The 27,675-nt window shown below is 42.5% G+C and overlaps 1 protein-coding gene across 3 annotated transcripts in view; it reads left to right on the forward strand.

Moving 5' to 3' along the window:
- LOC101947983 (E3 SUMO-protein ligase RanBP2) overlaps positions 1–26,532 on the forward strand; it is a 66,717-nt gene extending 40,185 nt beyond the window's left edge. For all 3 annotated transcript variants that reach the window (XM_005306956.5, XM_065580958.1, XM_065580959.1), the window contains 9 exons: positions 8,353–8,517; positions 9,873–9,965; positions 14,555–14,757; positions 16,144–16,387; positions 16,961–17,056; positions 21,487–21,632; positions 23,578–23,851; positions 23,978–24,312; positions 25,971–26,532. In XM_005306956.5, coding sequence (XP_005307013.2) covers positions 8,353–8,517; positions 9,873–9,965; positions 14,555–14,757; positions 16,144–16,387; positions 16,961–17,056; positions 21,487–21,632; positions 23,578–23,851; positions 23,978–24,312; positions 25,971–26,273 — 1,859 coding nt within the window. In that variant the 3' untranslated portion in view covers positions 26,274–26,532. The remainder of the gene's footprint in view (positions 1–8,352; positions 8,518–9,872; positions 9,966–14,554; positions 14,758–16,143; positions 16,388–16,960; positions 17,057–21,486; positions 21,633–23,577; positions 23,852–23,977; positions 24,313–25,970) is intronic.
- The last annotated feature ends 1,143 nt before the right edge of the window (positions 26,533–27,675 follow it).

A 27,675-nucleotide genomic window follows, 5' to 3' on the forward strand; every position in this document is an offset into this window, starting at 1 on the left:
GGGCGGGAAGGGCGGGTTTTGCAGTACTGCTACTCTTACTTCTGCGCTACTGCTGGTGGTGATGCTGCCTTCAGAGGTGGGCAACTGGAGAGCAGTGGCTGCTAGTCAGGAACCCAGCTCTGAAGGCAGATCCGCCGCCAGCAGCAGCGCAGAAGTAAGGGTGGCATGGTATGGTATTGCCACCCTTACTTCTGTGCTGCTGCTGGCGGGGCACTGTCTTCAGAGCTGGGCACCTGGCCAACAGCCACCACTCACTGGCTGCCTAGCTCTGAAGGCAGCACAGAAGTAAGGGTGGCAATATCGTGACCCCCTCCCCCCCTAAAATAACCTTGTGATCCCCCCTGCAACTCCCTTTTGGGTCAGGACCCCCAATTTGAGAAACGCTGGTCTTCCCTGTGAAATCTGTATAGTATAGGGTAAAAGCACTCAAAAGACCAGATTTCACGGTCCGTGACGCGGTTTTCATGGCCATGAATTTGGTAGGGCCCTACATACTATATGAAGCATATGATTGTATTGGCATTTAAAAAAGGGATGGGGGGGCAGTCAAATCAGTTTTGTTAAATAGAAATACTTTGACTAAATTGCAGTCAAAATTGGACAATGCAGAATTTTGGACTAAAAGTGGATTTCAGAATTATGAAAAGTATGCTGATCTACGTAGTAAAGAATTCTGGTAGGAAAAACTTGATAGCTGTTGCTTGTTTACATGTATTGGATAGATTGATAAACAGGTACAGCAGGCAATGCAAATATTTATTAGCTGATTGTGATCTCTAGATATTGGAGACATACACCTAAGACAATAGATATGTTTATGCCCCTCTAAAAGTCCAAATAAACACTTAAACCCACAATTTATTTTCTAGGATTTAATTTTAGTCTTTTTAAATCTAATCCAATGGCCTTTTGGACCAGCACACCTTCCTTCCAACCTGATAGTAAAGGTATTTACACACTGCACTGAATGTGTGATGAAATCACTTTTTAGCTGGTACTGACAATTGCCCAGTTGTGGCAAAGCAGCTGGCTATATAATGGTATGAAAATTTAAACACATTTAATATGCATGCTGAAGAGCAGTAGTTAGAATTAGTACTTTGTACCTCTCATAGCAAAAGAATGTCTCCCTGCCCTCTGTTAGTTTAGGTTTTTTTTAATTCACACAACTGGTGGTCTTGGCGTGCTCAACTTTGTAGACTTTTGGTTTTTGTACTGCTTCAGATTTACCATAGGGACTCCAGATCTGCTTGCTATAATCTTCCCTAGGAAGATGAGGAGAGGTATGAGAAATTTCACTGAGTATGCTCAGGATGTTGGAATTCCTTATGAAGAGGGTTTCAAACTGGCTCAGTTCCATTCCCAGTGTGTAACCCAGGGGTGGGCAAACTTTTTGGCCTGAGGGCCACATCGGGGTTCCAAAACTGTATAGAGGGCTGGGTAGGGAAGGCTGTGCTTCCCCAAACCCTAACCCTATCCACCCTGTCCCACTTCTGGCCCCCCTCGGAACCCCTGACCCATCCAACCCTCCCTGCTCCTTGTCCCCTGACCGCCCCCACCTGGGACCCCCCCCCCATCCAGCCCCCCCCACCCCGCTCCCTGACTGCCGTGACCCCTATCCATACCCTTACCCCCTGACAGTCCCCCTGGAACCACACTGCCTATCCAACCCCCCTGCCCCCCAGCCCCTTTCAGAATGCGGCCCTGCGAACATGGGCGGATGACGCAGGAGGAGCAGGGGCAGCCGCGCAGCCAGAGAGAAGCGGCGGATTCCCCTTCAAACCACCGCTTCTCTCCTGCTGGCTGTGCAGCTGCCCGGTGCTCCTCCTGAGTCCTCCGGCCTTGCTCACGCCATCCACCCACCGGCTTCCCTGAGCCTGCAGGTGAGCCCCCCTTCCTGCTCTCCCCTGCCCCTGCAGTGCAGCCCCCTCCCACGCTGGCATCCCGTTGCGCTGAGGCTGCGGGGGAGGGGGGTCAGCAGGGGAGGGGCTGGGGGCAAGCCTCCCCAGCCGGGAGCTCAAGGGCCAGGCAGGACGGTCCCGGGCCGTAATTTGCCCACCTCTGGTCTAACCAGTAAGAACTGTATATCCTTAAAAATAAGCATCTGTGAAATGGAGGGCAGAAACAGATCTCCTGAACTCTTGAGTTTTTCCAGCTAGTGTCTGAATTGAATCCACCTGTCTGCTACTGGAATTGTTCAAAAGTTCACTCATTGCTCCCCTAATTTTTTACTTCTTGCCCTTTTCATAATTAAGTCACATTCTCAGATTGGGGGGCCAGTGCTCTCTACTCACCCAGTGTATGGCTGCATAAGGAGTTGCTCTGCACCTAACTTCTTTTAAAAATAGGCTTTTGTTGGGTGGCTGACTACTTGCTGGATAAACCAGGTTGGTGAGAACTTTTGGAACCTTTATTTTTTTTTTCCTTTAAAATAATAATATAACTATAGATGATAATCTGTATACATTGTCCAAGTTTTTTAAAAAAAAGAAAATACAAAGATGCACAGAATGTCTATTACTTGAGTGCTGCAACAGTCCTCAGTACGAAATATATATAACCAGATCTTACAACAAACGCATGGTATAACCTAAATACATGCAGTTCTACCTAGATTAAGAATAACTTGGTCAAATGTTCTCTCCATAAAACAAATACTGCTCGTTGTTCTAACAATATTAGTTCCTATAGCATCCAAAAAGTGTTTTCCATCATTATAATCTGAAAAGGTATATTACATGCTTCCACCAATACTAACTCTTTATTTGTTAAAAGAACAATATTGCTACTTCCAAATTTAATCAGATTCTAAATTTAAAACCTTCAGTTAGTCTCATTTGTTGTTTGTGAAATAAAGTAAATATCCTTGATTCTTTCCCCCGGCTAAGGCTAAATTTGTTCTTTATCTTAATCTTCTTCCGTTACACAGGAAAAAGTGATGAGTATATAGTGCAGTTGATATTTTAAAATGTTGAGTACCCATAACTTGATATGATTAGTTTGTAAAAGAGGAAAAACTAAAATAGAAAACACTTTCTGATTTCACATTCACAGGATTAAGTTGCACAAAATATTCTCTGATCTTAAAATGAAGCTTCTACCTCAAAATTTACTTTTGTGATGCTCCATTAAGGTGTATTGTTACATGGAAAACACAAAGAACCCATATATTTTTGGAAGTTTCAAACTGTTCTTAACTTCCACAGGTAGAGACTATTCCACTCTACAAGATCTAGTTCAATCTTCTGCATTACAGACCTTGGAAATATGGTGTGAATTTTATTCTTTTTAAAAAATTGATGATACAAAATATCAAAATCCACATTTGACTACAGCTGAGCCTTCGGATGTACTGATGTGTTGGGGTGGGGGGAAGATTAATAGAGGACACGTCTAAAATCTGCCTTTCAAATCCAACCCATTAAAAATGTAGTCAAGGATTACTGATGGTGATATTTCTTTTTAGAAACAAGTTAGAAAGTCTAGCTCTTTCCTTCCAGCCTCAGAAAAAGGCAACCCTCTAGAAAAATTTAACTATTAACAGAACATAGTAGTTCTAACCCCCCTGCCAAAATGATCACCCTTAGAGCAAAGCAGGGATATTTGTTAATATAAGCCATCTGGAAACCAGCCTCTGAGTCTTTCAGTAACGTGTCCTAATGATATCAAAGTATTTATAAAGAAAACTTAATTAATCTTCAGGTCTACAAAATCTTTAGTATCATTGAACAAAAATCAGTTCACAGCTATCAAACACTAGCAGTCCACACCAGCAGATACTTAGTTCTAACTAGTCTTGACATCAGTAAGTTAAAAGAAAAGCAAAATGCTAGGACAGCAATGGAGAGCTGCTTTGGATGAGTAATGCCTCTTTTCTAATGTTATGGAATTAACATTATTGATGAATCATAATTATTTTCCTTGTATCTGCTCAGTCTGCAGAATCTAACTATGGTTTTGTGGTAGTTAATTAAACATTGGCGTATAAAATTTCTCTAATTTGTTTTATAGCTATGTTGGAAATGTTATAAATAGCTCAGCCATGTCTATTCATATAATTAATGGGAAAATCAGATTTTGGAATGTTAATAGCAAAACATGAAACAAGGACAAATTGACTCTTCTAAAACAACCAAATCTGGCTAGATTTTAGGTCAGTTGTCTGCAATACACCTCTACCTTGATATAACACGACCCGATATATCCGAATTTGTGTTATAACGTGGTAAAGCAGTGTTCCAGGGGGCTGCGCACTCCGGCGGATCAAAGCAAGTTCGATATAACGCGGTTTCACCTATAACACGGTAAGATTTTTTGGCTCCCGAGGACAGCGTTATATCGGGGTAGAGGTGTACCCGTTTTGTAACTTGTCTTTTGAACCATGCATTTTGTGAAGTGGGGATTGGAATACTAGGATGCTGCAATGATGCCAAACAAATATTAGACTCATTCTTGGATGATTTTGGCCACCACCTTGCTTAATCTGAACAGACTTTTCTGTTTAGTACACTACTGTGTACCTTGAACTTATTTCATTACTTGCTTTATTGCATGGAAGTAATGTATGTTTTCTGCATGTTGGATTTAATGATGGTTTACTGGAAGCTTGGTGCTCATGAAAGATGCTGGATTGGCAACGTTGGAACTAAAATCCTATAGCTAGCCATTGAATGGGTACAGCATGGCCAGTAGCAGCATGAACTTTCCCACTCTACCTCAGCTTTGTTCCTGAGGACACACCTCTAAGGCTATACGTACCAAATTCTCTATTCTCTCTTTTGAGAGTTAATCTCAATATAACCCTACAACAAACCATGGTTTTAACCAGATATGACTGATGAGCACTTGTGCTGAAACATCCTGAGGTGAGCTTGCTCAGAGGAAACTTTCATGTCAAGTATGAAACTTGGTGTGGCTCTATTTGAGTAGTTGGAGCATGAACTAAAAAGTAGGATGTTTTTGGTACTTGGATCTCAACAGCTATGGCTTTAAACCCATCCTGGATGTTTAATTCTTGAACTAATTACTCTTTTTTTGGGGGGGAGGGGGCGGAATCTTCAAAAGATGTGCTATGCAAACTGTTCTCCTTTTTTAGAACACCTAAAGCACATGGAAACTTAACTGTCTAGCAGCAGCTACTCTTTAGATTTCATCTGCACTGCTCTTCGGAAGCTGTGTTAAACTAGTGCTAATAGTATAGTGGAAGTAGAGTAAGATCTGGACAAACAGGATAATTCCTCGGATGCCCAAGTCCCAGTGATTAGCAATGACTGTTGCAGTTCAGGATTGAGGTGTCATCATCTCGGTAGCATCTAAAAGCCTGAAAGGGTATAATTGTGATTGAGAACAAGGGAGTGTTTTTTAATGAGATTTTTGCTGACTGCTTGATGTTTTGTGGTTTTGGTTTTAAGGTTTAAATAGATTTTTGGAAGTCCAATAAAGCTTGGCTGGCTCAATCTGTTTACTTCTATGAATTTGATATTGTTCTATTTCAATGTACTAGTGGAGCTTTACTTACTAATTCGGTGTTGCTTCAACATACATATCAAGGGGCTAAAAGCCATGGGTGTGGCACATTATACAGATTTAGATGTATTTCCCAATGTGACCCAATTTCTTTTGTGAACAGTAGACCTTAAACTACACAAGCAGGAAAAGAAGAATTGGTGAAAAAAGTAATTCTAAAAGTTAAAGGACCAGGAAGAAGCTTCTAAGCTTCTTTAAAGATGTTAGATGAAATCCTGGCTCTCAAGTCAACATCAGAACTCCCATTTATTTACTTCAGGCCTGGGTTTTAGCCATTTTTATTTACCTAGGCAAAAGTACACACAAGCTGGGCTTAAACCCTTTCTTAAGGAAAGTATTCACTGCCAACAATCTTGATTCAAGTTTGTCTGTGTTGTAGCATGGTAGCAGATTTTCTGATTCCTAAAGCAATAAAAGTTGCAACAATGAATAGCTAACAGTCAGCTGCCACATTCTCTTAACCAGTGCTTTCTTAGTAAAAGCAGAATGGACAGGTTTGGTAGTACAAATGTTGGGGAGGGGGTGGAAGTAAAATCAAAGTGATGCCCAGAAAAGATGGGAGTGGACAAAGGTAGATGTGGCAGTCATTGTAGCTGGAGAAAGTAGTTAATTAAAATGGGCTGAAAATCAGTACTTATTAAAGTTGTATGCTTAATATGATCCTGTTCTTCCAAACAGAGAAGGGGAGTAAGAATAATTTTAACTTGAAATTTGCACGTATTGGTTGCATAGCCCACCTTATTACTCCATCAAATCTATCGATGGAGTAGCTAACAAGAAGCCTAGTTTTTTAATATAGAAAGTCTAATATGTAAAATATTGAGCTCCTGCTTGAGATTTTTCAGGAATTAAATCCCATTTGGAGAGACTTTTAATTCATCTGGCAACACTTCCTTGTAGACAAGTTCAAGTTTTTGTCAGTAAATTTTGGTCTCAATCATATAATTGGATCTGTGTGGATGGAATCTGGTGGGGCTCTGAATGTGCCTGTGGGCCCACCTGTGCAATTCCGGTTGCAGGATTGTTACTTTAATGTGCTTCTGGCACAAGAGAAAAATCAGTTGGGTAGTTACACTTGCAAAAGTGCAAGAGAATAGTAGATAAAATTTGGCATTCAATTTAGTTCTCAGTCTCTACATTGCATCTTTAAAAGTAAATTTTAATAAAATTATGCTCCATTGCTCTAATTCAGGGGTCGGCAACGTTCGGCACGCGGCTCGCCAGGGTAAGCACCCTGGCGGGCCGGGCCAGTTTATTTACCTGCTGACGCAGCAGGTTCGGCCGATCGCGGCCTCCACTGGCCGCGGTTCGTCGTCCCGGGCCAATGGGGGCGGCGAGAAGCGGTGCGGGCGAGCGATGTGCTGGCCGCGGCTTCTCGCCACCCCCATTGGCCCGGGATGGCGAACCACGGCCAGTGGGGGCCGCGATTGGCCGAACCTGCCGCGTCAGCAGGTAAATAAAACTGGCCCGGCCCGCCAGGGTGCCAAACATTGCCAACCCCTGCTCTAATTCATAGTACTCATTATGCCAAAAGTACCTACACTTTACTATTTAAATAACTTTCTGAATTTAAAAATTAAAATGCATGCAGCAGTTGGGTCTAACTTAAGTTGTGTGATGAAAATAAACAGAAGTAAGGACTCTGAAGACTGAAGCATGCTTTATATAGGCTTGCCAGGTGTCCAGTTTTCGACTGGAACACCCACTCAAAAAGGGACCTTGGTGGCTCTGGTCAGCACTGCTGTTAAGTCCAGTTGGTAACGCAGGAAGGCTCCCTACCCAGCTCTGTGCGGCTTCTGGGAAGCTGCCGGCATGTTCGGCTCCTAGGCCTAGGGGTGGCCATGGGGGCTCTGCGCACTGTCCCCGCAGCTCCCATTGGCCTGGCCACGCCTCCATCTAGGAGTCAGAGGGAGCTTCTGGGGAGCCACCCAAGGTAAGTGCCCTGAGCTCCCTCCTGCACCCCAGCTCCGAGCCCCCTCCCGCACCCGAACTCCCTCCCGGAGCCCGCACCCCAACCCTCTGCCCCAACCGTGAGCCCCCTTCCGCACCTGAACTCTCTCCTGGAGCCCGCACCCCCTACCACACCTCAACCCCCTGCCCCAGTCTGGAGCCTCTTCCTGCACTCTGAACCCCCCCAGCTGGAGCTTGTGCTCCCTCCCGCACCCCAGCCCGGAGGCCCTTACGTACTCCAAACCCTTCGGCCCCAGCCTGGAGCCCCATCCTGAACTACAAACTCCTCATCCAGGCCCAGAGCCCATACCCCCAGCCCAGAGCCTATACCTCCTCCCACACCTCTGGCCTGGAGCCCCCTCCTGCACCCCAAACCCTCATCCCTGGCCGCACCCCAGAGCCTACACCCCAGCCTAACCCCTCATCCCCTCCTGCACCCCATCTTCCTTCCCCAGCCCAGTGAAAATGAGCTAGTGAGTGAGGGTGGGGGGAGAGTGAGGGAGGGAGGGGGGATGAAGTGAGGGGGGGTGGGACCTTGGAGAATGGGCAGGGGGCGGGGCAAGGTTGTTTGGTTTTCTGCTGTTAGAAAGTTGGCAACCCTAGCTTTATGCCTAGTGAAAAGCATGGTGTGACACCTAAGTATTTACTAGTGTGTGTTGATGTTGGAAGGACACATTTCTTTCTTCATACTAAATCCCTTTCTCTTAGTGTTCTGTCATAATTTTAATGCTTAGTTTCTTGTGGCTATGTATATTTGCAGTTTACATGTGTTGTCTAACTTTGTCTTCAGAATGACTTTAGCTGTAGAGGCTATTTTCAGATTTGTTCTCAAGTGTCTTCATTTTGATCCTGTTAATCTTTTTGGTTTTGTAACAGTTGAGAGGAAAAAGGAAACCGATGTAGAACTTCCCTCTGATGTACTCATTGTTTATGAGCTAACACCTACCCCTGGACAAAGAGCTCTTGCTGACTCTCTTAAACTACCTTCAACATTCTTCTGCTACAAGAATAAGCCTGGCTACTTAAGTGAAGAGGATGATGGTAAGGGGCTGGAAATTTGTTCATCCACTCTGGGTTAACTGTGGAGCAACAGTAGTATACTTGGGCCCGACTAATAGAAATTTACCTTTTGGGGGTGGGGGCAGGGCAGGTCTCTTGTGCTCTGAGGAAGCATTATCCCTATTCCAGTGTTTCTCACACTGGGGTCGCCACTTGTGTAGGGAAAGCCCCTGGCAGGCCGGGCCGGTTTGTTTACCTGTCCCATCCGCAGGTCCAGCTGATCACGGCTCCCACTGGCGCGGTTCGCTGCTGCAGGCCAATGGGAGCCGCTGGAAGCGGCGGCCAGTACGTCCCTCGGCCCGTGCCGCTTCCAGCAGCTCCCATTGGCTTGCAGCAGTGAACCACTGTTTGAGAAACACTGCCCTGTTCTGAAGACAGTGCTCCCATCTCTTGTGGCCAGAGATTGTGTAATGAGATCGTCACATTACTGTAGTGTAGCTCAACTCAGCCATACAATTAATCTAACTCTTGGAACGATAAAAGGGGATTCAGTGGAGTATGCTCAGGACCTCATGGGTCTGACACCAGAAGCACCAAGAATGGCCCCTATCTTGCTGAATCTCAATTGGCTGGATAGACTAATGGAACCACAAATTAAATGTGTTCTGCTCTTCTTCTGACCTCCCTATTTGGGAGGCAGTTCTGGGAAAACATGAAATTATGAACACATGCCTTTTGTATCCCAAAACTTTAAAAAAATGTTATGGAAAAGTAACAGAAGGGGTCCCCCAACATCCTCTTAAAGTAAATGGCTTTTTAAAAATAACTAATTTTCTGAAAATCCGAATGTTAAGATGCTAAATGTTTCAATTCATTTATGAATCTGGTTGCTGTTGAGGACTGTGATTGTCTAACTTAACAAAAGTTTGCCCTGAGAAATAAATACTTCATAAAGACTTTGTAGCATATTTATAAATCAACACATTTAAATATCCATTTCCTTTCTGATTCCTTATCCAATTTTGCTAATTAACAGCTGTGTATGTGTAATTTTTTCCTTGTTCATCTCTTAATCCTGCTGTGAAGCTACTTGATATGAAATTATTTTGGGCATCATGACACATAGACTGAATTTGCCCCAAAATCAGAACTGTCTATATTGAAGGAGGGTTTCAACATTTAACTACATCAACAAATATGTACACAACAAGAAATATTTAGATTAAATTTTTCCTGTTTGGCTGTTCCCTTCTTAAAAATTAGAAGCTAACGTGAATACGCAGCTCATGATTCCCTAACCTGAGTGACTTGCAAGTCTGGATAGGGTAACTAGAATTGATGGTTCCCAGAGGGTAAGTGGTGTGAAATCACTGACTCTTCAATTTTGTATCTTTAAGATGAAGACTATGAAATGGCTGTTAAGAAACTTAATGGAAAGCTATATCCTGATGATCCTAAAGAGCATAAAACATCAAAAGATCCTGTGCAAGGTAACAGAATTTTCAGCTACACCCTCTGATTTGAAAGTGTAACTCTAAACTGCTGCTTAACTTACAACCTCTTAACACTGCTTTTTCATGTCTAAATATTAGAGTAATCAAATCTTAAAAGCTGCCATACCTTGTATTCCATCAGTGTTGCACCTTTGTGGAAGGTGATAGATACAACATGCACTTCACTTCCAAAAATAATTTGATACGAAGTCTAGAAGAGCAACCTAAAATTGGGCACAAGTTATAGCAGTTTCTTTAATTATCCTGGTATTGAACTTTTTATGCAAACTATGGTATGTAATTGATATGTATATGTATATTTAGGCAAATTTGTACACAGGAATAACTTATCAGGACCTACATTGTACTTACTAAATTTATGGCAGAATGGAATACACTGACATACTCAAAATTCCATAATGATTGAAACATTAAAGAAGTTATTCTATTTAGAATTGCATACGCTTCCTGTTTCTAATAGAAACAGCTGTTCTCTGGAATGTAATAAAAATGAACACTAAGCCCTTGAGGCTTTAGAACTACACACTATAAAGCTGGTGGAACATTTTTTTCTCCAGGTTGTCTTAACGGTACTATCTGTCAGAAACCAGCAGAAGTTTCTTCCTGTAAATCTCAATAACGTCTCTGAATAAATTTTAAACTTTGCAATCTCAGCAGTAATATTTTCATCCTTAGGGTTACAAAGTAAGGAAGGTAAGCTCCTAAGGAAGTAAATTCTCCCTAGTCTTCCAGTGACTGTTCACATGGATTCCATTCTTCGTGTGGCCAGCGGTGTGTATTTGGGCTGCACCTGTGCCCTAGATGTCTTCTTGCCCTACCCCAGCGCCACCTGAGGACGTAAAGGTTGAAGCAGGTCCAACTAGCCATCCATTCCTTAACATCTGTGGCAGTGGGATGGAACCCCTGCAGTGACAACCTTCTTCTTTGCACACTGTGCTACTGTTACCTAATTAGTTGGTTTGGGGTTCGTTAGTATCTGCCCACTGGCAGAAAAGCCCCCCAAAATAATTTGCACTTAAGTTTGTTACAATAGACAGTCTTCCTCCCCTATACAGGGGCCTAGCACCATAGCAGAAGCTAAATTTGAAATTCAAGACCCGTTCTTCATGTGAAGGTGTGACACCTGTTGAGGATGGCGACTCCTGATGTCTACTCAGACTAGAAGGACACATTCCTAAGTGGTCGCTCATTCTCCAGGTGCACTCAGAAAGCTAGAGAAGACCATCTGAAGCTCTTCCTCCATGAGAGCTCAATGCAAGCTTTCTTGGAGAGGACACTCTAATAGAGGGCACTAGACCAGTGGCGGGGGAGGGATAGCTCAGTGGTTTGAGCATTGGCCTGCTAAACCCAAGGTTGTGAGCTCAGTCCTTGAGGCCATTTAGGGATCTGGGGCAAAATCAGTACTTGGTCCGTCTAGTGAAGGCAGGGGGCTGAACTCGATGACCTTTCAGGGTCCCTTTCAGTTCTATTAGATAGGTATATCTCCATATCTAGTCCAGAGTTTCTCAACCTGTGGATCGCGACCCAAAATTGGGTTGCCAGAATGCGTCAAAGGGCCACAATGCTGGCTGGGCTCAGCTCCCCATTCTAGGTGCTGCAATGATGCACTGAGTCATAGTGCTGCTCAAGTTTGACCCAGCTATCCTTCCACCATGACAATGGGGGGGCCAGCTGGGCAACATTTGAGTGAGTCACGCAGTATCCCCATGCAGCACGTTGCAGCAACAACTCTCTCAAATTTGGTCCGGTGAGCCACTGAGATGCAACAGTCACTGAGTATTGCAACCTCAGTGGGAGGTGAGCCCAGCCTGCCCCGCAGGACAGGAGCCAAGAGGATGTAGTTGGTGTCATGTTCTCTAAGGAACCCCCTCCCAGACATCAATTCGCCAGCCCACAGCCAGGTACTCCCCCATCAGTCCTGGTCCCCAGATGTTTCCCCACTGCACCTCTAGGCCATTCTGTCCCCCAGACTCCTCATTTTGCCCGCAGAATTTCAAATCCCCTTTACCCTCTTTTTCCCCCCCCACCCCGGGACATGGGGGTGGGTTGTGATATTTTGGGATCTATTGGTTTGCTACCCCTCCCCCAGGCTCCTGTGCCTCCAATTCTTTCCCCTGCCTCCTCCCTGAATCCCCATCTCCTTCCTCACTACACCCTCTGGTTCCCTAATCTCCCCATCTTGTCTCCAGGCCCCTGATCCCCTCCACACTTTATCTTCTGCCTCATGGCATGGCTGTGTATTTTTGGAGGATGTCTCCGCTCACGTCCCTCCCCCAGCTGCTGGTGTGGGGTGGGGGGGGGAGAAGACGGTGTTCCACACCTGTCCATATCTGGCTAGAGCATCTGGAATCTTCGCTCTGAGCATCCTGCATGTCCTCCCCCTCCCCGATGGACTCCTGTGGGTCATGACAGGCCATCAAGGTTTACAGATGGTCCTGAGCCCTAAAAGGTTGAGAACTATTCATCTAGTCTGTCCCTCTCGATTTCCTGTGAGCTGAGATTCCACCCCTAGCTCTTTGGCCTCATCTAAGAGGCTCCAGTCAACTGCCACCATTCTGGCATTGACATCACTAATGGGCAGAAAGGAGTGCTGCTCCAGTGAGGAACAAGGCACAAATTACCTTCTCTGATGCCTAATAAGCTAATACACAAGAGCCACCAAACTTATGACATTTTGAACTCAACTTCCTACAGGTCAAAAACCTGACAAGCCCTCTTCAGGTGCCTCCGTAACAGGAGAGCAGTTTTTATCCACTAAGTCGGTGGACCGCATTTCTCTCAGCACTGGGTATGTCGGTACCCAATGCCTCAGTTCCTGAAGACTTGTTCCAGCCACTTCTGAGAGGCACCTCTGAACAATTTTCCTCAATACCAGCTAAGTTGATACCCAAAGCAATCACTGTACTACCAAGTGACTGATCTGTGGGTCTGGTACCAAGTCGCCTCTCCTTGAGGATGGTGATATCCAAGTACATCTCCAGAGTTATCATTACATCAGATTAAAGAGGTATACCCAGTACCCACCTCTCCCCCTTCAAAGGCAGGGCACTCTGGATAGAATGAGCCCTCCATTAGAGGAAGCATATTCCTTTTTGTCATCATGTAAACACAGCAGCAACTCATCATGCACACTTCCACCTTCCTCTCCTTGGATAGGGATTCTAGACAAAACACCATGAGAGGTAGCGGGAAGATACTTGGGACTCATATAGAATACCCCTCCTGGAACTTTCCCCCTGACCCTCATGTGTCCCCCATCTCAATATTAATATCCCTTCCAACCATGACCCTACTGGACACCCTGGGGTGTGCAGCTATACTCTAGAAAGCCTACATCCTCTACTGTTTCTGGGGCCAAATCCCCTTACCCAAAGAGAGACTGTAGGGCATCTTAGTAAAACCAGCTAGTGCAGACTCAGTTACAGGAGAGGCAAGAGGAGGAAAGTGAAGAAGAGCATCAGCTGCCTGCTGAAGAACTGGTCCTTGGTGTGATGATCTCATTTTCCCTTGATGAGGCAGTGACTCCCCTTTGCCTGCCTTGGTGGATGACTTCAAAGTGTTCTAAGATATCATTAGGTGCATGGCAAAGAAGATCCAGGACATACCACAGAAAGCGGTAAAAGGAGAAACCACAAACTCCTGGACACCTTACACCCTTCCACACACTGCAGGCCCCCCATCACTAAATAATGGACAACTGGAACTCACGAAGGACCTGAGGCACACACCAGCATCCATTTCAGCTATATCAAAACAAGCTGACAGGGCATACCATGATGTTCCTTCCCATCTCGAGGCTTCCATCTCTCCACCAAATTTTTATAACCGAACTTTGAGGGTTTCAATCAGAACAGAGAAATCATAGCCTTGAAGTTAATAGCTTCAGATCCAAAATTATATGGCACCTTTCATTAATAGACTTGATCTGTAGGCACAAATGAGTGTGTAAATTAATGATCTGAAAGTTAGTGGTACCAAAAGTAAGGGCAAGAAATGTCATTTTTGTAGAAAACTTCAGCGTCCAATTGGCACGCATCTTGTTTGGATTTATTTTGCCCTGCTTATTACTTGGTTCTGGCAGTATAATTTGGAAACTTGTTTTTAAAACCCATTATAACATCTAGGTGTATGAGGTTTTTTTCTTGAGGTAGGAGGTGGAAGGGGTTTGGGCATTAGGAAGAGAGGGTATATCAGACAAGCCTTTTTGTGAAGATTCTTCCCGAGCCAAACTACTCAAATTGGCTGCTGGCAAAGTAATTGCAAATTTACCATCTTTTATGTTCCAATTAAATGAAAAGCTTCTACTACCAAATGAGGGCTCTAAAATCGGTGGAGTATTATTTCCAATTGGCTCAAGTTACTAGAGTTAAATAAAGCAAGAAAATCTGATGTGCAATTTGTAAAAGTTAGAATAGAAGTTAAAAAATTATTTATCCAAACCTCCTTTTTGTGATACTTAAAGTAGGAATTGACTGATTACTCATACTCTATGTCCTAGAAACTTTGCTTCAGAACTCGGCTCTGTTTGCTACTTTTCAGTAACTTCTGATGTGCTGTCTCTCTAGGTATCATGGGAGAAACTGAACCAGAGAATGAGAGAGAGTGTGTTATTGTTTGGGAAAAGAAACCAACTCCTGAAGAAAAGGCTAAAGCAGAGACTCTAAAGCTTCCTTCTACGTTTTTCTGTGGTGTTGGTAGTGATACTGATGAGGATAATGACAATCTGGAAGACTTTCAGACAGAACTTAAAAAAGTTCAAGAAGCCAAAGTAGGAACTAAAACTCAAAGCATGACTTTTCTAATTCATTTTGGTGGCACTAACTCTTAACACTGAAATAGCATTATGAATACCCTGTACATTTATTGAAGTAATTTTAGCTTTTTACAATCAAATGTCTGGTGTACGCTAAGAAGTAAGAGCAAAATAGTTTCCCCTGTACTGAAATAAGCTAAGTAGGGTGCCAATCAAATCTGTGGTAGAGCCATCTGAAATTTTGGGATCATTTATGAAACATTTCCTTTCCATTTCAGTCCCAGTGGGTTAGTATCCTCAGGTTTCTCTTGAGATTTTTTTTAAAGCAAATAACAAATCTAATCTCAGACAAAATTTTTGAAGCTGTTTGTAGAGACCATTTTTTAAAAAGCTTAAATTGCAGAATTAAAAAATTAATTTGTGCACAATAAGATGTATTTAAAATAAAGTGTGTGTGTGAGAGAGAGAGAGAGAGAGAGAGAGAGAGGATTTCTAAGCACTCTACCACTTCATATTTTCAAAGTCACAAAATCACTAATCCTCAAACTCCCTGTAAACTTAGTGTGGTTGACATTTTATAGAACTGAGGATTTCACAGGAAGAACTGTTTGATTTGTCCATGGCAGACCTGGAACTAGAACTTAGACCTTGTGTCTCCTAGCCTCATGTTCAATCTTCTGTCCAGACTACTCTTTTCCCCATTCTCTGTCCCCAATAGGGTCGAATCCTAAGCACTTCATACCTTTTGAGTGTGCAAGAACTAATTTCAAAGATTCAGAAATAGTAAATGATCTAACAGTATTGTTTTAAGAATGTGAACATAAGGACACTTTGCCAAGTTAATCAGTAGTGTTAAGTGATTTAAATGTTAAGTTCATTACATTAACAAAAAATTCTTTCTGAAATCTTTAGAAGTCTGTAACCTTGTTCAAACACCTTGGCTATTAATTGTTATTAATATTGTTACTTGGTATATTTGTTACAGTGTCGAAGGGTGGGCCCTGGATCCCAAAAACTTTTCGACTTGGGGGGGAAAAAAAACATTTTATAAGCAGCAGAGATGTTGGGTTGCAATCTTGTTCCTTGCCCCTCTTCCTTCTAATCCCATGAGCATTTATGGCCTTATTTTTTCCCAAAGATGTTGATTACCCACAAACCCCATTGAGGTCAGTAGGAGCTATAGGTGCTTTAGCTTTGAAAATCAGTGTGCTAGCTTTTATATAGTTTTCCAACACTCCCACCTTTCTGCAGTGTTCCTGTTCGGGGGTAGGGGAGAGGAGAATCCATTATCTAATGCTGCTATTCTGGCAGCTTTCAAAAGCATTTAAGCAGGTGTTTTCTAAATGTTCTGAATACTTCGCTCTTTTAAGGCATTTATTGGAAACACGTTTTCTTTTTTAGGAGTTTTTGGAAAATGAAGTTACCAGTTCAACTGATATAGTCTGTACCAGTGAGGCTGAAGTATCTCTTCCATCAACCAGTGAGGCTGAAGTATCTCTTCCATCAACCACTAAATGTGAAGAACCAGACTCGACCACAGAATCCCCCCCCACATCACAGACTTTGTCAGGAACTGATGACAAACCTGTTGATTTGTCAACTAAAAAAGAAAATAATCCAAATTTAACAGAGTCCACAAACCAAGGTAATGTACTTTTGGGGCTTAAAGTCACATCTCTCTGTCGAAGTGTATGTAAACAAGATTGATTTAGAATGGTACTAATTCTGCTTAGCTACTTGTAATCATTGTACTGATCAAAGGAATAAATGAAAAATGAACATGTGCATCAAAGGTAATTCTACTATTATGAGAGCCAACACACTGCATGCTGCTATTAAACATTGACTAATTGTCCATTGTGTACAAATTAGGGGGTGTGGCAAAGTTAGTAGTAATTAAGGCTCTGCAGTTTTGCAAAGAAAGGGTGGTAATTTGTCACGTAAATTGTTCTATGGGGGCCCAAAAGAACCAATATATTATTCTTTTATTAGGATAAATGTTTAAGGAGCCACTTGTCACTTTGGAGTGTCCCTATACATTGGCATTCATGTGAAAAAGAGGAGGAGATATAAATTTGCTGTAATCCCTGGATTTATAGCTATATTAGCCACTTTCTGGATCTTGGTGTTATGTACAGTTATAAAGTTATGAGTATGCAGTGGGGAAAGTCATCCTTGCCATGCTCTTTTCTCTTACACCTTTCTCTCATTGTGATAGGAAGCAGAACAGTCGCATTTGGATTTGACACTACTTCTGGCTTGTCATTTGCAGATCTGGCTTCAAATTCTGGGGATTTTGCTTTTGGTTCTAAAGGTCAGATACAAACTTTTGATGATAAACTCACACTGGAATTATTTTTGATGTAACTTTATGCCAAGTATTTATGTGCATTGAATCTCTACTAGTTCATAATAGGGTGACCAGATGTCCCGATATTAGGGGACTTGTCCTGCATCCTGACCTTACACTGATCGGGACGTCTGGTCACCCTATATGAGGGGGACCGCGGCAAGCCGGCGCCACTCACCTTTCCGCCCTGGGGCAGCGCGCAGCTAAGCTCCCGGCGCGGCGGCACCAGCCCATGGGGCCTGCCGCCCGGCCGGCAGGAGCCTGCAGAGTACAGCCCTGCCCCTACCCCGGGCACACGGAGAGGCAGCGAGGAGGTCTCGCTCCCCTGTGTGCTGCAGCGGGGCGGGGCTTGTAGACTCCGGCAACAGGCAGTGGGGGCTGGGCAGAGAGCCCCCTCCCCTCGACCCAACCCTACCCTAGGAAGGAGCCAGAGAAACTGGGAGGGACCTGCGTGCTGGATGCTTCCTGGGAGCCGCTCCAGATAACCCCTCCCCTCAGACCCACTGCCCTCAGCCCCCACCCTGACCCTGTTCCCTCAGCCTCCCCCGCAGTATGTCCCCTGTGCCCCCCACCCTCAATCCACTGCCCTCAGCCCCCCTGACCCTGTTCCCTCTGCCTCCCCCACAGTCCCTTCCCTCCCCCCAACCATCTCACCCTGCATGGATGTGGAAATCTGTCCCAGATTCCAGGCTGTTGTTAGCCCCTGGGGCAAAAGATCAGTAGAGGTTTCCAAAGGGAAGTTTGCAGCCTTTGCTCAGACCCAAACATTTTCGCTTAAAAATAAATAAATAAATAAATACCCTAACCCATCCTGACACCCATCTGCTCTGTCCAGATTTGCTGTTATCCCTGTTGAGGCCAAAGTGGTTTGAAAAATTAAAAATCCATGACACCATTGTGTTGCTTCCCCCTATGTTGCTCATTAATCTAATGGACCTGCCGATAACGAATAAAGATGAATGCCCTGGGAGCAATGTGTCAGGCAGACAGTTTGTCAAGTAGGAAAGTGAATGCTGAAACCCTCACAAAATGCAGAGGCTTTTCTTAACCTGAGAACTGAAAAAGTGCCAGATACTCTGCCTGGGTTTGAAAGTGACAAGAGCCTAGCGACTGACCAGAGCAGTGCCAGGTTTGAAGTGATGAGGAGGGTCTGTGTCATGAAGTCTGCATTTCCACTGAGGACTCTTCCATCGCCAGGGTAGCGCTGGTGCAGGTCTGCCGCCCAGCACAGCAATGCTGAGAGGTGCCAGTGTAGACCCAACCCACTGCCCTCAGCCCCCACCCTGACCCTGTTCCCTCAGCCTCTCCCGCAGTCCCCCCCTGTACCTCCAACCCCAAACCCACTGCCCTCAGTCCCTGCCCCCGTTCCAACAGCCTTCCCCACAGTCCCCCTGCTTCCCCTAACCCACTGCCCTCAGCCTTGTCCTACCCCAAATCTCTTCTTCAGCCTCCCCCGTCATCCCACCCCTATCGCTCCCCCTACTGTCCCACCCCCTCAACTTCCCCCCATTCCAGTCCTGTTCCCCTCTCTCTCATTCCCTCCAGACCCTGTCCCTCTTCCCAACCCCCTGACCCTCCCCAACTCAGCCCCATTGTCTCCCCCACCCCACTCTACACAGCTCTCTCTACTTGTCCCATTCATGCTCCCCTCAGCCCCACCCCGACTCCCCCAGTCCTGTCCCCCTCAGTTCCTCCACCCTACTTCCCCCGGTCCATCCCCACACACCCACCGACTCCCTCGACCTCCGTCCCCCCAATCCCACTACCTAGACTCACCCCCGTCCCACTCAGGACATGCAGGAAAAAGAAGCAATGGGCTTAAATTGTAGCAAGGGAGATTTAGGTTAGACATTAGGAAAAACTTCCTAACTGTAAAGGTAGTTAAGCACTGGACAAATTATCTAGAGAGGTTATGGAATAGCAGTCATTGGAGTTTAAGAGGTTAGACAAATACCTGTCAAGGATGGTCTAGTTGTTATTACTCAGTCCTGCCTCAGTGCAGGGGTTTGACTAGATGACCTGTTGATGTCCCTTCCAGTCCTATATTTCTGTGATTCACACTGAATTGCCTTGTGCCACTGTCTAGTAGTAGTGGCACACAGTTCTCTGACATGCAGGTTTATAAAATTGTAGTTTAGAGCATAACAATTTTAAAGTTCTGCATGTTCAGACCAACTGAGCTGAAAATTGTGATCTACAGTATTCAAAACTATTAAGATGTGGGCTGAAATAAAATCAGCATGAATTGCTCAACAATATCAGCATTGCGCTGCTATATATTGTAAAATATTACAGTGAAATCTTGCAAGTATTACATAGCACGCCGCCTGGCCCAAGTGGTAACTAAGCATAACATCTTCCTGTTTCAACATTCTTAACTTGTATCCCATGGCTCCTAGAAGTTGTTTTTTTTTCTCCAAACACTGAATGCTATTAAGTTATGAGTTCCAACAGGTTTTTTTTTCTTTTAAACCACAACACTGAATGTTATTCTAAAATTGTTTTCCAAATATTCTTAAACTCCCAGTTTATCCCCCGCTGATGTTCATTGTGAAAAGTATTGCCAGTCTAATAATATTTGGCACTTTTGTAATTCACTGTCCAACATGTGTTTTGTGCCCTCCTCTGGTGGATTTTTAGAGGATAACTGTATAGCTACCAGCTAAGGGAGTTATATCTTGAACTCAAGTAGTAGAAGCTCATGCTTTTAAGTCTGGATGGCTCGGGTTCAATCTTTGGTGACTAGCTATGATGGAGGTTGCTACACTTATTATCCCTTTTAATCAGAGGTTCTGAATATGCTTTGTTGTAGGCAGAGCTAGCCTACAGTTAAGCAACCGAAAATTTAGAATGGGAAGTGTTGAAATGTTGGGAAGCCTTATAATTTTGCCAGTCCGGAACGAACATCCCATCTGAGGGATGGGGGCAGGGAGAGAGGAGAGTGAGACAGGACCAGGAAACTGGGACAAGGAATCCAGAGCGGAAGTGGGGGGCAGTTGAAATCAGATGAGGAGCTGGGGCGGGTTAGACAGCAATAGGATAGACATAGACTGGAGGGGATGGGGAAGAAGGGTCTTTGACTACTAGAGACCACTCTGTTCAGGAGCCTGGAATAGACCCAGGATTCCTGAGTTTCACAGTTCCTCTTCTGTCAGCAAATATCTGTGAAACCCAGTGGCAAAAAAAGTATCTCGTCCCCCATAGAACTGATCTATCACATATAGGATGACAACCTACTGCCTCTGCCATCATTTACTCCATTAGCTCAAATGGCAGAAGTCTGTGCAGTGGATCTAAAGGTTCATCGGCAGGGTTGGAGCCATGCGAGTTTCACGATGATTCCACATGACAGAATTTCTGGGGCAGTTCAGTTTTGATTTTTACAAAAAAACCTAGGGAAATGCATACAGAAATAGGGTGACCAGATGCCTAAATAGTGGAATCTCAAGCAGGAGTAGAGAGGTTATTTTAGCTCTGTATTTGGCACTGGTGCAACTACTGCTGGAATACTGTGTCCAGTTCTGGTGTGCACAATTTAAGAAGGATATTGATAAATTGGAGAGTATTCAGAGAAGAGTCACAAGACTGATTAACGGATTATAAAACATGCCTTATAGTGATCGACTCAAGGACCTCAGTCTATTTAGCTTAACAAAAAGAAGGTTAAGAAGTGACTTGGTTATAGACTGTAAGTATCTACATGGGGAACAAATAGTTAATAATGGGCACTTCAGTCTAGCAGAGAAAGGTAGAGCATGAGCCAACAATTGGAAGTTGCAGCTAGACAAATTCAGACTGGATATAAGGCATACCTTTTCAATGGTGAGAGTAATTAACAATATACTAAGGGTCATGGTGTTTTTCTAAAAGCTTTTTCTAAAAGCTATCCTTTAGGAATTATTTTGGGAAAGTTCTATGTCTGTGCTATACAGGCGGTGAGACCAGGTGATCCCCAGATCCCTTCTGGCTTTATAATCTCAGAACTAGGTACATCAATTCACATGCAAAATTCTTATTGAATTCAATAGGTGTCCTTGCCCTGTGGCTTGTGGTGCGGACTGCAGCAGGGGCCGTACAACCCCTCTCGCAGCTTCCTAGGGCCCCCTCTCATGGCTCTGTGTACCTGTGTCTGTCGTCGTCCTCTCTCTCTCCTCCTCCTCTTCCCCCACCCCCCGCCGCGCGCTCGCCCAATGTGTCCTGACATTTCACTCTTGCGATCTGGTCACCCTAGTTCATAAGGTACTAAATTGTAAGCGACAGATACATGTAAACTAAATGTCTCTTTCTAGAAATGGTATTGTTTATGAAAATTAAGAAACTTTGTATATAATACAAAAGTGTTTATTGGAGTGTCTGGAAAGATATCTGAAACTTTAAACTCTTTTCATAACTAGATAAAAACTTCAAATGGGAAAATACAGGAGCAGCTGTATTTGGAGTACAGCCAGCCAGTAAAGGAGATGAAGATGAAGATGGTAGTGATGAAGAAGTTGTACATAATGATGATATCCACTTCGAACCTATAGTGTCCTTACCAGAGGTGAGATGTTTTTGGTCATCGTTTAGAGACTCTGTTAAAACAAGCATGTCCATGAAACTAACACCACATTTTGATTAGTAAAACTGAAAGTATTCTATAACTCTAAATTAGCCCCACTTTAACAGGCTTTGCATTTCATTCAACTTGGATGTCAACATCTGCTGCTTCTAAAAAATAATAATTTTTTGCTTTTCTGAAGCCCCGGATGCACAAAAATCAATTCACCACCAGAGGAAAAAAATAGGCTACACGGTATTAGATACTATCAGGGCTAAACATTTTTAGGGAGTCTCCCTGGTTTTCACTAGGATGAAACACATGATTCTAATAACCCTGTTCAAATTGCAACATTGTATGGAAAAGCTGCCTTGGGCATATATTTTTAAAGCTTCTGAAATTACTTTAACTACTTTGAAGCCTGTACAGCTTGACTTATACAAGGGACCTAGTGTTTGTGTGCAAAAATGCACAATACTACCAGTAACTCTTTTAAGAGCTCAGATGGTTCAAGATTATTCTGTGAAATATGTGGCGTATTCAAAATAAATGATTGGAATACACTTGTTAGAGTGCTGCTTTGACCTGTAGAACTCGCTTATGGCTTTACCACTTATTAGTGATGCAGCCATCCAAAACTCTTGCTAATAATAAAACTGTTATACTACACCATGTATTCTGTTCTCCCCCCTCTAAATCTGGGTGAAAACTTGACAGGACCACTGAGCAATAAGGAATTAATAGCACAATCAGAGCTAAATTAATCTGAAGATGAATAGCACAGTAGGCAAATGAAAGATGTTCAAGAGCTGGCAGGACGTAGTAGTCCTATAGTGGAAGGTGGGTAGAATAGTGGAGAAAACTATTATTCAGATTATCCTAGCACCAATTATTTAATCTACACTGAATGGAGTCTGGTAACTGGTGATGTTTAAACCATATTAGAAATGTTAATAAGGTGTCTATTTGGGTTGTATTTAAAATCTTTTCTAAAGACAAACTTGATTTTGCTTTAATTATAGACATGGTGTAACAGTATCCATGGTAACATTTCTCTAAAATCCTGCACAGCCTCACTCATCTTTCACCTTGTCTTCTTTTAATCTTCCTTGCCCCTTCTATTCCCCCTTCCTTTTTTTTAAACATGTCCTCCCACAAACAACCTTTCCTCCATTCACCATCTCGCTTGTTTATAATGCCTGATCTTCTCAAGCTTTCATTTGTTCCAAAAGAGAACTCTAACAATTGTCGTTTTTAACATTTGTAAAGAGATCAGAAACTTGAAATATGCACAGCCAAATAAAGCAAATACATATCCTTCATGCACATGACTAATCCTGCACCTTCTACTTGTTTGTGGTCTAGTTATAGAAAGCAAGTACTTTGAGATCATTCTCTTGTCTGCAGAAAGCATAGCACACTACTAAAAATAAAACACAGCGCTATGTAATGCTGTATACAAAATAATGCAAACTCCTCCAGCACACTTGTATCCTAGCAAAGCTTATACATTTGGGTGGGACCACTTCCAAAGCATTCAGGTCTACAAACATGTAGAAAAGAACTTCTGTGCCAGAAACTATGCCCCAGAACATGTCAAGGACTCTTAGAGCAAATTTAAATTTTCTAGGTGAAGCAGTATTTGAGAGATGACTTTATAAAAAGTTAACTTTCTAAACTGTGAAATAAACCTCACTTTTCAGCTCCCTATCTCAAAAACTTACTCACCTCACCACAAAGTTGGGAATATATCTCCTCTGGCTACAGACCTGCCCATGCAGAATTTCAAATAGAAAGTGTGTTTTGGAGGAAGTTTTTAAAGGGAGAGAAGGGTGTTAAATCAAGATAATAGAAAGCTATTACCCATTCTCTCTAATGCATTAGTAGATTCCTGGTGACTGTGACTGTCTAGGAAATGCATGAATATGCTGTTTTTGCTGCTTTCTAGGTGGAAGTGAAATCTGGAGAAGAGGATGAAGAAATTCTCTTCAAAGAGAGGGCAAAACTCTATCGATGGGACAGAGAAGTCAATCAGTGGAAAGAGCGTGGAGTTGGAGAGATAAAAATTCTCTTCCATACACAGAAGAAATATTACAGAATTTTAATGAGAAGGGACCAAGTTCTCAAAGTGTGTGCAAATCATGTAATCACAAAAACAATGAATTTAAAGCCCTTGAATACATCAAACAATGCGTTAGTATGGACTGCCACAGATTATGCTGGTGAGTTTGAAAAGATACCGTGTTTTGTGTAGGTTGCTTGAAAATTTTTTCTTCATGTATATGACAAATAAAACTGTAACTGATGCTGAATAGGCTATGATAATCTGTTTGGGAATTTAATTTCAGATGGCGAAGCAAAAGTAGAACAACTTGCAGTTCGATTTAAAAGCCAAGAAATGGCTGATTCCTTCAAGAGGAGATTTGAAGAATGCCAACAAAATTTGTCAGAACTTCAGAGAGCACATGTATCCTTGGCAGCAGAACTGTCAAAGGAAACCAACCCTGTAGTGTATTTTGAGGTTTCTGCTGACGATGAACCTTTAGGACACATAACCATGGAACTATTTTCAAATATTGTTCCTCGAACTGCTGAAAATTTCAGGGCCCTGTGCACAGGGGAAAAAGGATTTGGATTCAAGAACTCTATATTTCACAGAATAGTTCCTGACTTTGTGTGTCAGGTAAGTGCAAGTTGAAGATTTTTTTTCTTAGAATAAAACCTATTTTCATTTCTTACAGCAAAGACCATTTGTTACATGGAGTGAGGAGGTTACCAAAGATTTTGATTCAGTGGACTGACTTACTCCCTAGTTTGAGTGTGCTTCTTGTCTGAAAAGTGGTTGTTTTATTTTAAAAAGTTGTAGGATTCCTCTTATTGTACCTCAATGATTTCCATATCAAATTTGCTCATTTATAAGTCATTTTTTTCTCTAAATACTAGGTCTTCAAATATAACCTGCATCTAAAACTCAGGCTGTGTTCTTTCTGGCTCAGTGTATCGCCAGTAATAAAGATTCTCTAGGCCAGATGCATCAAGGCAATTGCCACTTGCCATGGATAATTTCACTTTTCTCAAACTGATTTGCACACTTTTCTCATCTGTGCAGACTTGATGCACCAACTTCTGCAGACTCAATCTTTGGCAAACAGTGACAGTATACTAATGAGTACTGTTTTTATCTGGATGCCCAGCCAGTGTGGTGGTTGGTAATTAGTACAGCTATTTCAGTTCTCTGACTGAGAACCTAAACTGGCGGGTAGAGGCTACCTTTGTATAACACTGAGTCAAAGAATTCAAGTTGTCAACCGATCCTATTGCATTGGAGTATGGCGCTTCCATTTCCCAGTTTAATAAGCATGCTTGAAGTCTCCATATACTTCATACTTGACTTTAATATGTACTTGTTAATTCCATTCTTTACACTGATTTTTATTTGAATTTGGTTTTACTCCTGTATGTGGTGATCTCAACTGGTATGCTCCGTAGTGCTAGTAATGACCCATTTGCTTGTTAATACCCAAACACTGGCCCAGGCTAGTATAGCTGTGGACTAGAAAAACTAGTTGCCTGATTCTGAAGGGCATTAGAGTGGCTCGTATTAGCTGCAGGGTGCCCTTAGCAGTAAATATTTTCATTTTTGTTTGCTTGTTAAGAACACATGGCCAACATATGAATGGCTTGTCTACATAGACATCCCGGAAGGTTAATCCAAATTGACTAAAGTTGTGAATTTGAAGTGGATTAGTTAAATCATATTAAACCCTAGTGTGAACACCCTCATTCAGAACTGAAGTAGCCTTTAATTTGGCTTAGTTTAATTCACTTTAAACTGAACTAAGGCCACTTGAATTTCAAAAGCTGTGTCCACACAGGGATTTAGTGGGGTTCACTTCAGATTCACACCTCTAGTTAACTGGGATTAATTTTCCTGGATGTCCCTGTGACAAGCTCAAAGAACTTCTTACCTGCCCAATTTTGTAAGGTGCCGACCTCAAAGTTGAGTAGATTCAACTAGAAAACAGAAAGGACACCAGTAATTCTCAGAGGACACTCTGTACCTTTCACAGTTAGGCCACAAATTAGCACATATGAAAACTTTATCCTTGCCATGAGCGATTAATATTTTCAGTTTTCTGTTCGCTTGTTAGATGATCACATTTATGGCTAAAACTAAGAATGAGAGACCATTCTGTCTTATTTTGTCAATATCCAGACATCTGAGCTCTTAATGTTTTTCTAATTCAGTTATTCTTAGAGGAAAACATACAGCAAGCTTTCTACTTGGTAGATATTTATGGGTTAGTAATGAGTTAATTCTATAAATGATTAATATTTCAGGGAGGAGATATCACTAGGCATGATGGAACAGGTGGACGGTCCATTTATGGAGATGCATTTGAGGATGAGAACTTTGAAGTGAAACACACTGGTCCTGGATTACTGTCGATGGCAAATCGTGGCCGGGACACCAATAATTCTCAGTTTTTCATCACTCTTAAAAAAGCAGAACACCTGGACTTTAAACATGTGGTATTTGGGTTTGTGAAGGATGGCATGGATGTTGTGAAAAAAATTGAATCTTTTGGTTCTCCCAAAGGGTTGGTAAATAGAATTGTCATCACAGACTGTGGGCAAATATAATGTCTAAGTAGTGATTCTACAGATATGTGCACTAACAGCATAAATCAAAGTTGGGCTGTTGTAGACTAATTATGTTCAGCTTTTTTAAAATTGACATTTCTGATGTATAAATGTAAAATTACAACTTATAGAAAAGTACTTTTTTTATGTGTTAATTGACTTTGCATGTTGTGAAATAAAAGTTCAAACACTGGCATATGTTATCCTGACATTTGTTTTAAATGTGAAAAATTTAAAATTAAATCCTAGTCTTGTTAAAGCAATTGTCTTTTCTTCACTTTGGTTTGTACAAGGACTATTACATGCATAATCTATTTTCAGTTATTTTGATTTGCTACTCTGATGTATCAGTATTTTGAATACAGAATTAGCGATCATGCTTCCAAACTAAAGTAGCTCTATGTGAGAACTATTTCCTCTTCTTCCCACTGATGTACAGAAAAACAAAAAGTAAAGTGGCAATTCATTCTCCTTACCCTTCTTAAGAGCATTCAGCTGCAAATATAAGTTAACTTCCATCTAGAGAGAAATATGGTATCTTTCCTAAGTTGAAGAAAACGTGTGTTTTCTACTGGGTGGGTTGTTTGTGAAACAGTCTTTGGGTACCTGAACCCTGAAGTTATTGAACTATTGCCTGTATACTATCTTAACATAAGTTCTTGTAAAAATCCGACTGAGAACTTGTGATCTTCCTGTGGTATAAATTAATATGCTTTGAGAGCCGCTGCTTGTATCGGTGCTTTGTATATAGGAGAGTGATTGCAAAAATACTTGTAAGGGCAATTGGATAAATAAAGAACTTGTAAAGCTTATTGGGTGGGGAAAAAAAACTGGTAAACTCTGGATCTTAAATGAAAAATAACGTATTTTTGCATCTACTGTTAGTGACCTTTTTGGTCCAAATGCTGTTAGTTTTTTGTTGCTTTTTATGATACCCTGTTTTTTCAGCTCTGGTAAATGTCTGCTGAATTCAGAACTGAGTAACTACATTTCACTATATTAAATAGAATTCTGCGAACTTAAAGCATGTCTTATAAATAGCAATATTATGTTCAGATCCAATGCAAGCTTAACAGTATTTTGAGTGGTAAGGTGAGAAAAGCAATCTTTCACTGGACCAACGTCTGTTGGTGAGAGAGACAAGCTTTTAAGCTGAAGAGCTCTGTGTAGGCTTGAAAACTTGTCTCGCACCAACAGAAGTTGGTCTAAGAAAAGGTATTACCTCACCTATCTTCTCTCTCTAATATCCTGGGACCAGCATAGTTACAACACTGCATGTAGTATTTTCAGTGATCGGCACACAATTCAAAGCCAGGATATCTAAAGGTCCCCCTAGATCAGGGTTTCTCAATATGGGGAATGGACCGAAAATTAGGCCGCCAGAATTTTTCAAAGGATCACA

The sequence above is a fragment of the Chrysemys picta genome, chromosome 1, assembly GCF_011386835.1.
Source record: "Chrysemys picta bellii isolate R12L10 chromosome 1, ASM1138683v2, whole genome shotgun sequence".
NCBI lineage: Eukaryota > Metazoa > Chordata > Testudines > Emydidae > Chrysemys > Chrysemys picta.